Below are 18,773 nucleotides of genomic sequence, written 5' to 3' on the forward strand. Positions count from 1 at the left end.
ATTCTCTTGCCAAGATAATTGATAGCCTCTAATAAATACGAAAATATGGGAATATAAAATGTATAAAAGCCATCCGTCAACGGAAATAAAAGCCTCTTGTCTACAAAAAGGTCTCGTGAGACATCAGGTTCTGTGAGCGTGACTGGCCAGCCCGCAGGCGTGTCTGTGAGACCGGTCTATAGAGAACTCCTGCTAGCTCATAGCGGGTTCTGTCAGCGTGCCTGGCTGACAATCCCTGCCAGTGCGAGTTCGCTGAAGCGCCAGTTTGTGGAGCTTCTCAATTCCGAAAATGTCAATCAATTTTCATAAAACTGCCAATATTCAGAATCTACACAGTTGTTTTCTCGCTTCAAAAATTCTCATTATTGAATTTAATGATGAAACAACATACCGGTGTTCAGACCGGGTAGCCTGCCCTTCAGATTGCCGTGGCTGAGGAGAGCAACTCAGAAGCTCTGGTCAGTATCATAGCTAGGCTACATACCATTATCGTTTAACATGGATGTATAAAAAGAACAGCGTTTAAGTTTAGAAGCCGGTAGCCAATCAGAGGCAGAGTAGGGGCAGGTCTTCCTGCAAGGCATACTGGGTAGGCGCGCCCGCACATGTGTAGAACAGATCTAGCAGCCGGGATGGATCGGGGACTGTCCATGGCTAAACATTCAGATTTAAATGGATAGTTTGGATTTTTTGGTGGGGTTGTATGAGATACTTATGTATTGTGTGACTTTGGTGAATCCGACCTAACCCCTTAAAACAAGTCACACAATAACACAAACAAACTGACCCATCAAGGCAGCAATAGACCAGCATTTGTCAATGGAGTCTGGTGGCTTTAAGAAGAGCATAGAAAACGGCTTCAGTTCCCTGTCAGAAAGGGCTGTCTAACAGCAAGATAAAGCGGTGAAAATATTCTGAATATAGCGTACACTTAAACTGATATAGATTTTTTTTTAAATGGTTAATATACATTTTGCTGCAGCCCATGTCCACAGCAGTAGATTGCTTTGCTCCCGTGCTGGTACTGGTTCTCCAAACTAGCGGCGTGCCGACCATCATCTACTATAGGTATTATACTCTGACTGTGGACTGAGTCCCTCATACAACCCCACTTCAAAAAAATCCCTTTAAGGGACATGTGACAGTGTGACAGTGGAATCAGCTAACTGCTAACAGAGCCTGAAGTAACAGTACTGTTGCCACGGTTACGTACAGTTTAATAAGCCTTGAGCTCCGATTTAAAACAAAGGTTAAACTGTTGACAGCACTGGCTTTGAAGAGTTCACAGACGCCAGAATTGTAAATGGTAAATGGACTTGCATTTATACAACGCTTCTCTAGTCTTCTGACCACTCAGAGCGCTTTACACTACATGTCCGCATTCACCCATTCACACACCCATTCACACACTGATGGCAGAGGCTGCCATGCAAGGTGCCAACCTGCCCATCAGGATCTAATCTAAATACTCATTCACACAGGATTCGGGGGTAATTTGGGGTTCAGTGTCTTGCTCAAGGACACTTCGACATGTGACCAGAGAAGCCGGGGATCGAACCGTCGACCTTCCGATCGGTGGACGACCCGCTCTAACCCTCTGAGCCACAGCCCCACGGCCCCACGCACAATTGTACGACTCCAGACGTACCTGCACCAGCAAGGTCATGGGTCCGGTCTTGTCGATCTCCAGAACTTCTCCGTTTTTGGTTCCCACCAGGATGTGACCGTGACCCAGAGTGATGGCCCTGATGGACGGGTTGTCCTCCAACAGCAGGCCTACACACACACACACACACACACACACACACACACACACACACACACACACACACACACACACACACACACACACACACACACACACACATACATACACACAGGATAAAGTAATTATAGTCTTTTAGTCAATTTTAAGGGTAACTTTAAAACGTACATTTCCATTTCTACAGACAGAAGTGTGTGTCACCTTGTGTCCACCTGATGGCAGTGTTGGATAGAAGAGTTTCTACTGTTTCTACTGCTTTACTTATAATCCTAAACAGGGACAGCAATTATGACTATGTTGTTCCTCATAATTTAATCTACAAAACCTTATTAGATAACAGACATTTCCTACAGCTAGAAAGAGAAAAATCAACCACTGTTAAAAGAGCATCTCTGGCCTGTTAAAGGAGAATGAGAACAAAAACATATAAAGTAGCCATAGTAACACACTGTTTTACTTGTGAGATGTTAAAATGTAGCTTTAACTTTTAAAGTTCACTAAACCAAAATGTTAATAAGTGCTCACACAGCCACAAAATAATGAATATCAGAGAGACATTGGCCAACAGGTGTAGGCTGCAGCTGTAGCCTAGTCTGCCATCCTCCTTTTCCCACAATATTAAAGTTACTATTTTTGGAAAGTGAGGACGTGTTGTTGTGTCCTCACTTCTTCAAAAGGGATGTTTGAGGGTTCATGCTTGGCGTGAGGGTAAAGGATTAGTCGTGTGCACCTTTAGAGCCCGGGGACAGCGATGCTCTCTTGATGGCGTACGTCTTCAGACAGCGGTCAAACATGTCGTCCCACAGCTCCACCACTCCATCCTTCCCACCCGTCACAAAGCCCTGAAAAGAAATTATTATTATTAGGACTGTCAATCAATTAAAATATAAAAAAAATGTTTATCTCTTCAAAATGTACCTTAAAGCTAGATTTGCCAAGTATTTAATACTCTTATCATATGGGAGTGGGCAAATATGCTGCTTTATGCAAATGTATGTTATATTTATTATTGGAAATCAATTAACAACACAAAACAATGACAAATATTGTCCAGAAACCCTCACAGGTACTGCATTTAGCATAAAACAATATGCTCAAATCATAACATGGCAAACTGCAGCCCAACAGGCAACAACAGCTGTCAGTGTGTCAGTGTGCTGACTTGACTATGACTTGCCCCAAACTGCATGTGATTATCATAAAGTGGGCATGTCTGTAAAGGGGAGACTCGTGGGTACCCAGAGAACCCATTTTCATTCACATATCTGGAGGTCAGAGGTCAAGGGACCCCTTTGAATATGGTCATGACAGTTTTTTCTCGCCAAAATTTTGCGCAAGTTTGGAGCGTTGTTTAGCCTCCTTCTCCACATGCTAGTATGACATGGTACCAATGGATTCTTTAGGTTTTCTAGTTTCATATGATACCAGTATCTTCACTCTAGCTTTAAAACTGAGCCCGCTACAACCAAAAATCTCAAATTGCGTTAAAGAAATTAGTGGTCGTTAAAAACGAATTTGCGTTAACGCGTTATTATCGCGTTAAGTTTGACAGCCCTGATTATTATCTTTATTGATTTCACTGAGTTATAAAGCTACTTTTGGGAGGTTTGGGAGCAGGGCCACGCCTAATCACTTGTCAAGCCTACTTATACCTGGTCAACCCATCCCGTCCTGTTTGTCTCAGTCCCATCCCTTTCCCTCCCTACCTCATCCCTCATACCCGTAACCAGCTCGGGTGACAACTCCCGAGACGGATCCTCCACACTGAGTCTCCTCCTTATATACTGTATATTCGTCCCAGACTGGCCTAAACTTCCTCCCCTCACGTTCATCCCCTCCCTTATCCACTCATCCGTCCATCCTCAACATCCAATACTTCCTCATTTCATTAAACCTTGAAAATCACATTGCCGTGGCGTGGTCCTTGCTAGTGACTAAGATAAATCAATAAGTGGCGGGTACAGATCTTTACTCTGCTAAGACAAAGCAGGAATATCTTGATGCTATCACATCTTTCTCTCCCATCTGCCTCCCTCCTTTCCTTCCTTCCCTCCTTCCTTCCTTCCTTCCTTCCTCTGTCAGAGCTGTGTGCTGCCATCCTTCAGTCTTGTCATCCTCCCCTGACAGGCTTTTCTCTCTCGCCCTCCCACTCAGCCTGAGATCTTCACATCTGTTTGATGTTTCCTCTGAAAACTCTCACACAGTCGATGTTGTGTTACTTGGAAAGAGTCTATTTTTACATTTCATCATGAAACATTCACTCCCAGACACCCAGAACACTGAAAATAATAAAGATATTCTATAAAAGTTGGTATTAGGAAATAGACGATGTGTTTTTGAAAGACTAAACGTTTCCATTCTACATTCATTTTCATCATTTTTAGATTTTAGAGTCAGAGATATGTGTGAGGAGCAGGCAGATGTGAGCATCAGACAGATGTGAGGAGCAGGCAGATGTGAGCATCAGACAGATGTGAGGAGCAGACAGGTTTGAGCAGCAGACAGGTGTGAGCAGCAGACAGGTGTGAGCAGCAGACAGGTTTGAGCAGCAGACAGGTGTGAGCAGCAGACAGGCGTGAGCAGCAGACAGGTGTGAGCAGCAGACAGGTGTGAGCAGCAGACAGGTGTGAGCACAGGTTTGAGCAGCAGACAGGCGTGAGCAGCAGACAGGTGGGATTAATTTGGTTATAAAGCTCCAGCCTGAACATTTACCATGTGGAAAGTTTGATTCAAGCCAGAAGAGATGAAGATATGAGGCCAGAAGAAGGAGAGGAGGAGGATGATGGACGGCCCCTCGTTTTACATCAAACATTTATTAACAAGATCAATTCATGATAAAAGTAAAAATTAACAAAAACTTCAATAAAACATGTTGTTTTTGGTTCCTCCTGCAGGTTACATATGAGTGTGTAGGAGGCACTCGTTAGCCAACCATCATTTGTGTCTTCAGTGTCTTCAGTTACGATGCTTCTGGGAAACACCTCTCGAGCTTAAAGGAGAACTCAACTTCACACACTGGCAATAATTAAAAATTTTATAGGTGTAAAAACGTACATACATCATCATGATCATTTAGAGATCTTACTGGGAGATGCGAGGCAGGAAATAACGGGCATTAAGTTTAAGGAAAAAAAGAAAAAAGAATACTTTTTAACGTTTTATTTGTATATTGAGGAAGAAAAACAGATCCAGGCACCATTCACATACTACTACGGAGTATTAGGGCCACATTGAGGAAAGAAAAATTAATCTGAGATTTCGCAAATAAAGTCATAATATTACGAGAATAAAGTCATAATATTATAAAGCAGTAATTTTACGTGTTATTTTAGAGGGGAAATAGAGCAGCGTGTCGCCTGTGTGAAAATGAGGAACGTGGAGCGTCTTGTGAAGTGTTACTTTAGTAAAGGTTTCACAAATAACAAAATACTTAATCTTTTGGCACATCAGCACCACATACAGTATCAGGACCTTGAAAAGATTGTGCAAGAAACTGCGTTTATTCCTAAGAAAGAGTCACATGGACCTGATGGGGGAAATTAACTCTTTTGTGGAGGAGGAATGACTTTTTTTCTTGTAATGTCATGACTTTATTCTCATTAAATTACGACTTTATTCTTGTAATATTACGACTTTATTCTCGAAATCTGTTTTTTTTCCCCCCAATGTGGCCCTAATTCTCCGTTGTAACATACAGATGGTGTTCAAGCAGAAATGAGGATCAAGTTATTTTGAATAAAGTACAAAAACAGATGACTGAACATGAGATGAAATCAGGTTGAACATGAGCTGTTACATAAAGAGAGAGAGAGAGTTGTATACTGAAGGGAGTTAAAACAATGACAGAGAGAGAAAGAGGGGGGTGGGAACAGATGGAAGTAGAAACGGCAACAGCAAAAAAATATAAATCTACTAGGGCTATCAGAGGTTAACGTGATAATAACACGTTAACGCAAATTCGTTTTAGCGCCACTAATCTCGTTAACGCATTAACACAACTTGTAGCGGAATAAAGCGATGAAGCAGTGAAAAGGGCTGCAGTGGGAATAAAGCTGAAATTCCTAATCAGGTCACAGAATACTCTGTAACACCTGTTATCTCGTAATTATGAGATCTTTTCTTGTAATTATAAGATGGTAAGTTATAATTATTAATTAGTAAGTTGTAATTATGAGATACAGAAGTCATAATTACAGTTCATAGTTGAAGGAGAACTGCTGCTTCTTCATGTCAAAAGGAGTCAGTCGAGGTGGCTCAGGATGAATTGATGAATTTCAAAACAGACACTTGAGACATTTTAAACACTGTTTGAAATGAAAAATGTGCAAAATATTACTTTTTTTTATAAAATAACAAAAAACACTTTTATTGTAACTTTCAGTTTTATATTTATGATTCTTGGTTTTTGTAGTACTTAGTTTATCCTACTTTGTATAAAACCTTCCTGGCAATAACTCTGTTTTTCTTCTGTTTCAGATTGTTTCTCCTATATTGTTGTACATTTTGGCAAATCTGCATTAGCTATTGTCACTTTACCTTAATTTACCTTATATACTTTGCATACTGTTTTACAAACTGTGACACCTCTGTGTTTGTGTACCTCTGGAATGTAGTATGTAATAATGAGAAGTACTAAAATATATATATATACAGAGGTGTAAACAAGAATTTAGTATGTATAGAGAAGTATATATATATACTGTATACTGTATATATATATATACGTATATATATATATACACGTCTCTATACATACTACATTCTTGTTTACATCTCTGTATACATATATATTTTAGTACTCCTCATTATTACACACTACATTCCTGTTTACATATATTACTTCTCATCATGCATATAGATACAACATCCAGTTTAAATTCAGTTTTACCATCTGAAATAGTGTTCAACAAAATTACAAATTTACATTACTATTTTAAATTGACTTATGTTTATACTGATGCCATACATTTTAACTGCACCATTTTATGTCTTAGATTATCATTTTGCTTTTACTTTTACTTGAGTGATTTCCCTTTTTATATATAGATATTTTATGAGCATTGTTGAAGGAACCTGAGACCAAAGATTTTCATTGCTAATGACTGCTCTGCTGGAATTAATAAAAGACAAATGCTTGAACCCAGCAGTTCCTGTTGGCATCGTTACCACATGAAGAACTTAAAACTAAAAGATTTGAAGTTATATGGAGCTCTTTTTAAAAATAAAGCAGTATGTTTATCTTGATTTGATTGTTCTGAGTTGTGATTTTGAGCAGAAGGGGTACAAGTTTGGAGCCAAGAGGTGCATCTCAACATCAACATCAATGTAAAAGATGTTTCCGACCGGACCTGAAGAGTCGCTTAACTTTCATAAAGCAGATTATGTACAAGCACCTCTCTCACACACACACACACACACACACACACCTGTCCTCCTCACCTTGTCGAGGGAGAACATGGCGAACACCGGTCCATCGTGGGCTTTGATTGTTTTCAGCAGCAGCGCTTCCTTCCAGATGTAAACGTCTCCGGTGGCGGCGCCGGAAAACACCAGCGCCTCGCTGCGGCCGTAACACACCGATATCATGGTCTCCGGCCGGCCAACGCTCCTGAACACACCACGCCTGAAGGTCAGGCCACCACCTGGAGGACAAACAGTGAAGTATTCTATCAGACACGACTTTATTAAACAACAAAGTTCACTGCCACAACTATTCACATGAAGTTGAGATTAAATTTACAGGAAATTGAGAGTATTAAATGTCAGATTAATGACATTTATTTGCAGTCAGTTAGTGTTATTGCCTTTACTTAATAACAAAACTGTTAAAAAAAATGTAATCCTGGAAAGTAAAGCCTCAGTTCCTGTAATTCTGGGGATGTAAACAGGAAGTATAATGTTGCCCTGGATTCAGTGTTAGTGTTAGTGTTAGTTAGGTGTTGGCTACAACATGAGTCCCATTTTGTTTTGCCTTTATTACTTTACATTTTGTCAAATTGTCTCCATTAAATGTATGCTGAATGATTTATTAGCAGCTCCTGTTTGCAGTGTACCCATGGATGTACATACAACTATCACTGGATTACTGTGATACTGAAGAAAACCTAAAAATGTGTAGATTCTCAGGCAGGTTCTGCAGTTATAAGGGGCATCGTTTTTCTATGATTTCTGATCGGATATATGGACGCTTATTCACGATGGGCTCCGGAGGTAATGATATCCTCTGGAAGGATAAGTCCCCCTGAATCTGGAAATATGCGTATCTTGTCAGTGTGTTCAGATATGACTGAGTTATGGCTCAGAGAGGGAGTATGAAATTTGATGCAATCTGCAGCAATCACAAAGTGAATAAGTTTCAAGGTTTATAAGTAAATTCATATCCTCCACAGCCACAGCTGCTGCAACTGTTGACTGTGTGGGCCAAATCTTTGCCTCACGTATCCTCCCCCCCATCCCACTCTCCCTCTCCCCCCTGGGGAGGCACTCTTACAGTTTGAAAAGCGCTGTCCAAAAGGTCACAAAGTTTCACAAATGTTACACGGAGGAGTCTACATTAGATTAATTAGACTGTAATTTGGGACACCGGCTGTTGCAGCAGCGAAAGGTCAGCAAAGGACAATAGAGTATAAATTAATTTACAGTGAGCATATCGGGAATTCAACACAACACAAAGGGCAACACCAGAAAATAGAAAGTGGTAACTTTCATGTTCAAGCTTCCAAATTCACAAAATACAAGCAAGCAGTTGTATGCCACCAGCAACCGAGCTGCAATTTACATCCATGTCTGTCCAAAATGTCATCATTTCCTCCTATTAGACATTTGTGTGAAACTGTCATAAATGGACTTGATTTTATAAAGCGCTTTACACTACATGTCAGCATTCACCCATTCACACATACATTCTCACACTGATGGCACAGCCTTCGGGAGCAATTTGGGGTTAAGTATCTTGCTCAAGGACACTTCGACAAGTGGAGTTTGGGATCGAACCGCCGACCTTCCGATTGGTGAACGACCCGGCATACCTCTGAGCCACAGCCGCCCCTAATAAGTATCATATGAATTCTTGAGTTATGGCCAAAAACATGTTCTGTGAGGTCAAAATGACCTTAACCTTTGACCTTTAACCTCAAAAATGTAATGAGGTCATCCTTGAGTCCAAGTGGACGTTTTACCAAATTTAAAGAAATTTGATCAAGGCATTCCTGAGAAATCACTTTCACGAGAATGGGACAGACGCAAGGTCACAGTGACCTTAACCTTTGAGCTTTGACCACCAAATTGTAATCCAGGCATTCCTGAGATATCTCGAGAATGGACCGGACGGACGTACAGACGGATGGACAGACAACCCGTAAACCTAATGCCGGCCATACGCCGGAGGCATAAAAAACTACATTGCTGCAGAAACGAGATTGAGAGTAATTAGTCAAACATCCTTTCTGCCGTTTTACCTGCATGTTGCCAGAACTGGATGTGTTTGATTCCCACAGTGACCAGTTTGTCCATCAGCATGGGATTACACTTCACCACAAATATCTTCTCCTTATGACCCCTGCAGAGAAGGAGACAGGGATGCTGGGTAAACACTGACAATGAAACAGGACATGTACTCAAACTGTACCCAAACTATAAATACTAACAATACTTTTAACAGTAGTCACTAGCTGCCACCCTCACTTCCATATTTACACAAATGTGAAATTAGTTTTGCCAGTAGTAGTAATAGTGGCTGTGATGTCAGTATAGTAGTAATGGTAGCTGTAGTTGTTCAATAGTTGCGGTTGTGTCAGAGGGTGAAACAGCACTATCAGTAGTTGTACTTCTACTATTACAACAACTTGTAATAAAGTATGACCTCAATTTTACTATACCTTGCAGCCCCTCTCATCTTATTTTGACCGACTGACAGTGCTTCAGTATGATTAAGACCACTTGTATTTTTTTGTAGTATATGTTTTAATTTTAATTGGACACATATTTGTGCAGACTAATAGAATTATGGTATAAGAGATGTATTTCTCTATGTTAACAGAAATGTCCACTAACAGTTAATCTTTCCTTTTGTACATTGTGCTTTGTGCTTGATGTCACTGAGCTTGGTGCTTATAAGACGAGTATTTGATGCAAACTTTATTTGCCTGTTTTATCTGTAGTTTGGGATTGACCCTATAATTACTACTACTGTCAATGTGTACTTTATTTATTATTATTTATTTTGTTTGTATTTTTTTCTTTTATTTAACCATGTTTTTTGTTCTTTATCCTTTCTGCATCGGCGACGGGTGAGGGATGGGTGGGAGGGGGCTTTGAGGGAAAAATACCAAAATATGGAGGGAGCTGTGCTTTATTTGTATGTTTCCGTACAGCTGATATTACTGCCAATAAATAATTACGGGAAAAAATGTGCTCTAGTTGTAGTAGCAGTCGTATGGTAGCAGTGACAATGGGAGTAACAGTACTGATAATAGTAGTAGCTGAGGTATCAGCGTTACTGGTAGTAGCAGTAAAGTAGACCTTTAATAGTTGTTTTTTTTTACAGTGATACTGACATTGCAGTAGTTTAGAGTAGTAGTTTTTCCAAGTACCTGGCAGTAGCGAGTTTCTCTCCTCTCTTCCAGTCCCAGACTACAATTGAATGTCCGTCATCGACTCCCACCGACACCAAACTCTTCCCATCAGCTGCATCAGGAACACAGAGAGGAAATATATCAGGAGGGTTCCAGGAGACCTGAACCCTGATCAGAACCACTTGCTGTTCCTTTAACATCTGATGATGAAATCTACTTCTTATCAGAGTTGGAAAGTACCTTTAAAAAAAGTGTTGTACGTAAGTATAAATTCGAGAACAGGTGCTTTACTTCTCCATTTGGAGATCTGTGCAATTGAAATGCTGCCTGTCAGTCATCAGGTGTCAGTTATGGAAGAAGTACTAATACCACAACGTAAAAATATTCTGTCACAAGTAAAAGTACTGCATTCAAAATCTTACTTATGTAAAAGTACAAAAGAATGAGAATCAAAATATACTTAAAGTACCAAAAGTAAAAGTACTCGTGATGCAGAATAATGTATATTATATAACTGGATTATAAATATTGATGCATTCATGTGTTCATCACTTTAATGTTGCAGCTAGTAACCATGGAGATACTATGGTAACACTTTATCATAACCATCATTTATAAATGGTAATTTGATAATTCAAATGTAGTTTGTTATTTTACTGTTAACAAACCATTCAATTAGAGTTGATAATGTTTACTAAATTATTAGTAATGCTATATTTCAGTAGTTATTCTCATTTACTAATTTTTAATTTAATTTATGCTTTTATTATAACATTTTATACGCAATATTAAGTATTTGTTAATGAGGTTTACAAACCTTTAAGAATTTGTTTGTAAAACATTTATAAACACTACATATCGCGGGTGCAAGCGGCCGAAATGGGTTTCCTCAGGAGGGTGGCTGGCGTCTCCCTTAGAGATAGGGTAAGAAGCTCAGTCATCCGTGAGGGACTCGGAGTAGAGTCCTTGCTCCTTTGCGTCGAAAGGAGCCAGTTGAGGTGGTTCGGGCATCTAGCACGGATGCCTCCTGGGCGCCTCCCTTGGGAGGTGTTCCAGGCACGACCAGCTGGGAGGAGACCACGGGGAAGACCCAGGACTAGATGGAGAGATTATATCTCTACTCTGGCCTGGGAACGCCTCGGGATCCCCCAGTCAGAGCTGGTTAATGTGGCCCGGGAAAGGGAAGTTTGGGGTCCCCTGCTGGAGCTGTTGCCCCCGCGACCCGATCCCGGATAAGCGGTTGAAGATGGATGGATGGATGGACACTACATATATAGATGGACCAGATATTTGTAACACTTTAGTTAAAGGTCACCTATTATGCAAAATGCACTTTTCCATGTCTTTTAAACATCAATATCTGTCCCCAGTGTGTCTACAGGCCACCATAGTATCATAAAAGACCATCCTCTCTCTTTTTCTCCTCCTCCGTTTGTCCGGAAATGGGTGCAGAAAAAAAATCGCTTTTTTTCCTTCTCTTCTGACGTCATTAGAGAAATGCAAGCCATGTAAGGGTTTCCTGGTCGAACCAGAGAGAACCTTCAGTAGCTGACCCCGCCCCACAGCGCGTCACTGTCTCTCCTCCTCAACCGAACTTGAGCAAAGTCTGCAAGAACCAGCAGAACAGGCTTCATGTACTCCCATCATCTAAATATAACATGTTCTTTCACAAAGGCTTTATGTAATTACACTGTTTAAACAGATGATATTTATATATTATATATATTTGATGTCATGCATGTAGCAGATTACAGGTAGTAAATAGTGACTTGTAAGCAACACAACACATTTCTGTTTCACAGTCAAACTTTATTTGAGTTGACAGATGACAATATTAATTATTCACAGCATTTGTAATCATCTCACCTGTTAGTTAGTTATGTTAACATGGTACAGGAGAAAGTCTTTCAGCTCTGGTAAACTATGGTAAGCTAAGCTCCGGTGGTCTGTAGTCATGGTAACACAGAGACAGCTACTACTGTAAATAATATACCATTACTCTGATCTTCCATACATTTATCTTTTAGCAGAAATAATGAACTGACTACTGTTTCACATCTTCTATTTTCCACCCTGATGGTCGCTGTGTTTACACACCGTCTCATAGCGGTAGCATGTAGCTAACCCGTTAGCATGTAGCTACATGCTAACGGGTTAGCTTTGTATCTCCATGTAAACAGAGCCATCTGCCCACAGCTGTCTGCTCTCCTCTGGGATGATTCTGTCGGTCATTTCTCACAGATGGATCTGTAAAGACAGATGTAAAACAGAGTGTATGTTTACGGTTTACAGAGTTGATGCATAAGGTAAACACTGAGCTAACTAACAGAGATATAAACAGCATTATTTACCTGAGAGAAACCGTCAGGAAAACCTGGAATCTGGACCGCAGATGTTCATCATGTGTCGCCGATTTCTGATCAGATTCCTCCGGTAACGTGCGCTGGGTGAAGTTTCTGGTTTATAAACTTTAAAGTGGTTTATAAACTTTATTCTAGCTGCTATCTCTCCACTCGTCTCTCTCTCTCTCTCTCTCTCTCTCTCTCTCTCTCTCTCTCTCTCTCTCTCTCTCTCTCTCTCGAGAGAGAGAGAGAGAGAGAGAGAGAGAGAGAGAGAGAGAGAGAGAGAGAGAGAGAGAGAGCTTCTCCGGGAGGGAGGGGGAGGGTGACGCTGTTGTTGTGGGGAAGTTTGATTGACAGAAAACGCTGACCAATCAGAGCAGAGTGGGAGGAGACAGGCTGTGAATCAGTGGTTTTCAGACAGAGGCTGAATTAGTCTCTGAGGCAGGCAGACTCAGGCTGCAGTATGAGAAGAATAAAGGGTTTTTTGAACATTGCAGCATGTAAACATGTTCTAGTGCAACATTAAAATACATCTATGAACCTGGAAATGAGCATAATATGTGACCTTTAATAAATACTTTATCAAGCGTCTAAATAGATATTCAGATTGATAATTAATACTCGATGGCTAATAATTGATTTCTGGTCCATCTATCTATGTAATCTCAAACAATTTCTTAAATGTTCACAAATAATTTGGTAATCAGTAAAAAATACTTAATATAGTATATAAAGTGTTATAAAATGTTATGTTATATAATGTGTACAACAATAAACCGTTAACAGATACTTTATTAATGTAATCAGAATGTAATCTTTATTGTTTCCTATCAGCTATGAGATATACATATATATATATATATAGAAATTATAGCATTACTAATAATTAGTAAACATTGTTAATTATCATATCATTGTTTGTTAAAAGCAAAATAACTATTAACTAAGTTAAGTTTAATAAACTATCAATATTTGCCATTTATAAATAATGGTTATTATAACGTGTTACCGATCATTTTAGTAATTTTATATACTACTGGGTAGCTTAATCTATAATAACATATCATGATTTATTAGTTGATTTATATTTTGTATTAATAATCTAAATCTGCAAAGTAACTAATGTTGTCAAATAAATGTAGTGGAGTAAAAAGAACAATATTTGCCTCCAAAATGTAGAAATATAAAGTAGCAGAAAATGGAGTTACTCAATTTAAGTACAAGTACCTCAAAACTGTAATTAATTACAGTACTTGAGTAAATGTGCTTAGTTATATTCCACCACTGCCAGGTGCATAAGATGTAAAAGGCAACACACACATGTGGTGTCTGGTGTGTGGCAACTTCATCCATTAACACAGATTAACTAGCTGAGCAAAGAGTTCAGTCTGGATCACAGTGGTGTACAAACAGAGGGATGTACAGTATATTGACCTGATGGCTGAAAAGTGAGTAAACTGGGGAGGAGTATAAATGTCCTCTCACCTTCAAGGACTGAAACTCAAATCAGACCTCGTAAAGACAATGTTCACACACACACGCACGCAAACACACACACACACACACACACACACACACACACACACACACACACACACACACACACACACACACACACACACACACACAGGTTACCTGAGAAGTCCAGAGCACACACTCCTCTCTGGTGGAAACCTCTCAGCAAAGAGAGACACTTCAGAGTCTGGATGTCCCACACATGGATGGCCGGGTCCCTCCCCACCTGCACACACACAGTACACGCTTTTTAATGCCACTAACTGCATTCAAGGATACACGATTCAAGTATATGTACAGATCCTTTATACTGATGTAAAATGTTAATGTAAATCCAACTTTACTGTCACACACAGCACAGCACAGCACACAGTGAAGTTTAGCATTTAACCCATCCTCGTGTATTAGCAGCAGTGAGCGGCTACTATAGAGCGCCCGGGGATTTTTAGGGAGTCGGTGCCTTGCTCAAGGGAAACTCAGCAGTGCCCAGAAGGCTACTGCCACCCCATAAAAAAAAAAGAATTAACTTATTAATTAATTAATTAATAAAAATAATAAAAATAAATAAATACATAAATTAAAATCAATTTTAAAATTTTAATTTTAAAATTTTAAAAATAATTAATTAATTAATTAATTAATTAATTAAATACAAATAAAGTATGTGTGTGTGTGTGTGTGTGTGTGTGTGTGTGTGTGTGTACCTGTCCCGTAGCAGCGTAGTCTTTCAGCGGGTGGATGCTGAGGCTCAGGATGTCGTCGTCGTGGCCGAGGTAGAAGCGCTGGCTGTGCAGCTGCCGGTTGTAGACCACGCCCACCGCCGCCACGTGGTACAACACCTCCCCCCCCTGAGTGTAGAAAAGGTTGTTCCTGCAGTCGTAACCACGGTACCTGCATGCACGCACACCCACACACAAACAAACAAACAAACAAACCATTAATGTTACCAACTAACTTTTTTTTTATAGCAGTCTGCAAAATAAGAGCTCAGTAATTTATGGAAAAAGGCTGTCAGTCAAACTGACTGGGCCCCGCTGCACAACGCAGGGCCCCCCTTCCCTTTATAACACATCCATGTCAGGCCTGTAGAAATAACAGAATCAGCATCTGTTACGTGGTTATTAAGGTCATCAGTAACTGAAGAAGGTCTGCACAATCTCATATCTCAACAGATATCAGCCCTCTTTTCGCAACATTTTGTAATTACTGTGTGAAGCTCTCAATATGAGGCTTTACAACTTTATAGGACATTATTTCTGTCAAAGTGTTGTCTTCATTAAACCATAAGCATGAAGCAAAGGTGGAAAGCCATCTTACTCTACACTGAGAAATTTACTGCTACTGTATACATGATAAAAGACAACCGGATAAGACCTCACTGGAATTATGCTTTATTTGTAGAATTAAGGAGAATTAGAGTTGCTGCGCAGCTGTGGGTCAGGGCTGGGCATTTTGAGGAGGAAGAAGAAGAAGAAGGAAGAATAAGAGGAGGAAGATAAAAAAAAGAAGAGGAGGATGACAAATGAGAAGTACAGGACGGTCCATCATCAATAATCCTTTCAAGCTGAAGTAGGCGAGATTGGAGAAGATATGATTAAAAAAAGTTATTTTTATAAAACGGTCGCTATATCGTGACAGTAGTACATGAATCAGGTAACCTGAAAAACATCATGTGCCTCGGTGTCCTCTGGTGCTCCTAACGGCATCTGCAAGATTTCACAGACCGGAGGAGAACAAGCAGTTAGAGCTGATCTGAGGTCTGCTGTTGTGATGCTAAGGTCTATGAGACCCGGCTGTCAATCACTCGCGAACTCCAACCAAACGGTCAAACTAGGCAGCGCTGATCAAATATGAATCAATATTCTGTTACGTTAATGCCTATTTCTCTCCTCAAACATTTTCAGAATCATCTTGTAGTGCACGGTTTAGCTGTAAAAAGAGAACGTTTGTGACCGGCAGCCATGTTGAGATCAGGTTACAGGTCACATGAGCGGAGCATAGCCAATAGGAACGCTCTCTCTCTGAAATGACCTGTGATTGGTCAAAGTCTCCCGTCACAGGCTCGATTTTCTAAAGTCTGAAAACAGAGCCATGAGGAGGAGCAGAAGTCTAGTTTTCTGTCAGAACACTTGAATTACAATATGCTGAAAGGTTATTATGGAATTTTTGCCCAATGATGCCAAAAATATACTGCCTACTGAAGCTTTAAAGTCATCAGCATGTTTGTTCTGCCCTGATCGGGTCTCAAACTCAGAGAATTTGTGGACTTCATCTAGACAACACGGAGATGTCTGTAATTTATTTTGACAAAGATTGATCGCTCCATGAGTGACAAAGTGATGTGATTTCCATTGACTGCAATTGTTCATATGAGGATAGAATTCAAAATACTGTCAAAAATACAGTTTTTGAGATACAATTCTGAAATTCACCACCCTACATCTACCAAGAACATTGGAGCTTTTTTTTTAGCAAGAATTTGCAGTAGTTGTGTACAGTACTGTTTACACTAAAACGTTTTGATGCACTGTGGGCTCAATTTTTTATAATTCTGGCTTGATGATTTTAGGAAGACAGTCTGAAGATGCAGCGGAGCAAGTTTGAGTGATGGGTTTCATAATTGCCAGGTTGAAGCCTATGAACATTTCTGCACACTTCGGCTAAACTTTGTTGGAAGTTGCAAAATTGTAGCACATACGGCTGATTTGTTACGAATTTTCAAAGTTTAAAATTTGAGGCAGTTGCTGTAGCGCCACCATCAGGTGTTAGCATAGGACTGGACCTATGTCCAAAGTTAGGTTTATTTTCAGATGAGGAGGAAGAAGAAGAAGAAGACGAACAGAAAGAAGAAGAAGAAGACGAGGAAGAAGAAGAAAACGAAGACGAGGGGGAAGAAGTAGAAGAAGAAGACGAGGAGGAAGAAGAAGAAGACGAACAGAAAGGAGAAAGAAGAAGAAGACGAAGACGAGGAAGAAGAAGAAGAAGACGAACAGAAAGAAGAAGAAGAAGAAGAAGAAGACGAGGAAGAAGAAAAAAAACGAAGACGAGGGGGAAGAAGTAGAAGAAGAAGACGAGGAGGAAGAAGAAGAAGACGAACAGAAAGGAGAAAGAAGAAGACGAAGACGAGGAAGAAGAAGAAGAAGACGAACAGAAAGAAGAAGACGAAGAAGAAGAAAAAAAACGAAGACGAGGGGGAAGAAGTAGAAGAAGAAGAAGAAGAAGACGAGGAGGAAGAAGGAGAAGACGAACAGAAAGGAGAAAGAAGAAGAAGACGAAGACGAGGGGGAAGAACAAGAAGAAGAAAAAGAAGAAGAAGAAGAAGACAAACAGAAAGAAGAAAGAAGAAAAAGAAGAAGAAGAAGAAAAAGAAGAAGACGAGGAGGAAGAAGAAGAAGACGAACAGGAGGAGGAAGAAGAAAAAGAAGAAGAAGAGGAAAAAGAAGAAGAAGAAGAAGAAGAAAAAGAAGAAGAAGAAGAAGAAGAAGAAGAAGAAGAAGAAGAAGAAGAAGAAGAAGAAGAAAAGAAGAAGAAGAAGAAGAAGAAGAAGAAGAAGAAGAAGAAGAAGAAGAAGAAGAAGAAGAAGAAGAAAAGAAGAAGAAGAAGAAGAAGAAGAAGAAGAAGAAGAAGAAGAAGAAGAAGAAGAAGAAGAAGAAGGGCCCCTAATTATCAGTAGATTCCAACAAGTGCTCGTCCAGTCTGTTGCCACATAGGAGTAGTATAATAAAACTTTAGAAACTGTGAGGAACAATAAATATAAGTATACAAAACGGGTCACTATTATCAGAAACACAGTATTAGAACCTGCTATCACTCTTATACTGGCCACTGAGAGGCTTTAATATTGTGTTAGAATCATGAAATAGTCTGTCAAACTATTCTATCAAGCAACAATCATAGTTTACTTACAATGCTAATAATGTAACACGTTTAAATTGCAGATAAAACCAAACTTTTAATTCCAGGCTTTTGAGGGCCCTTACACCCATAATGGGGCCCTTGGTCCTTTTGTTTTACATAAAAGTGACTTTGACGGGCGCTTATTCAGACATGAGACCAACATGTGAAATTGCTATCATGTTAGCGTAAAGAGGTGCATGTCTGAAAGGGGCAAGACAGTATGACATGGACACATTGATATGTTACCCGTGCACAAACTGCAGCCGCAGGCCTTGGTCTGGTCCTCTCTGTCTCTTCAGAGATCCAACCTGCAGTTTCTTCTCTCTGCTCTGCTGTCGTAACTGAGGCAGGTCCTCCTTATACACCTGCAGAAACACACACACATGTGAAAATTCATTGCAAACTCCTGCTACGGTAGATTATTATATTTCTTGTGTACATCCTCATCCTCAGACCTTAAATATGCACAAGACATTTTATGCTAATCTTTTGTATCTGTTGTTGGAATATGTTGCTCTACAATTAACCCCCTGAGGCCCACAATAGACCCATTTTTGTCTTCTTTAGGTGGGTACATTGGGTCTTTAGGTGGAGATAGCAGGTCAACAGTAGATGTCACATAGAAGTGGTGTACATCATCTGAAAGCTGGGAACCTGAAGATTAATTTGAGATGCTGCTCA

The 18,773-nt window shown here is 40.0% G+C and overlaps 1 protein-coding gene across 4 annotated transcripts in view; it reads right to left on the minus strand.

Annotated features, from left to right (window-relative positions):
- LOC141773667 (echinoderm microtubule-associated protein-like 6) overlaps positions 1 to 18,773 on the minus strand; it is a 512,018-nt gene that overhangs the window by 422,217 nt on the left and 71,028 nt on the right. For all 4 annotated transcript variants that reach the window (XM_074645582.1, XM_074645580.1, XM_074645581.1 and 1 more), the window contains exons 16-23: positions 18,339 to 18,457; positions 14,900 to 15,086; positions 14,316 to 14,421; positions 10,357 to 10,450; positions 9,223 to 9,323; positions 7,205 to 7,407; positions 2,496 to 2,607; positions 1,649 to 1,776 (exon numbers count right to left, since the gene is read on the minus strand). In XM_074645582.1, the coding sequence (XP_074501683.1) occupies positions 1,649 to 1,776; positions 2,496 to 2,607; positions 7,205 to 7,407; positions 9,223 to 9,323; positions 10,357 to 10,450; positions 14,316 to 14,421; positions 14,900 to 15,086; positions 18,339 to 18,457 (1,050 nt within the window). The remainder of the gene's footprint in view (positions 1 to 1,648; positions 1,777 to 2,495; positions 2,608 to 7,204; positions 7,408 to 9,222; positions 9,324 to 10,356; positions 10,451 to 14,315; positions 14,422 to 14,899; positions 15,087 to 18,338; positions 18,458 to 18,773) is intronic.

Source organism: Sebastes fasciatus, chromosome 9, assembly GCF_043250625.1.
Source record: "Sebastes fasciatus isolate fSebFas1 chromosome 9, fSebFas1.pri, whole genome shotgun sequence".
Lineage (NCBI taxonomy): Eukaryota > Metazoa > Chordata > Actinopteri > Perciformes > Sebastidae > Sebastes > Sebastes fasciatus.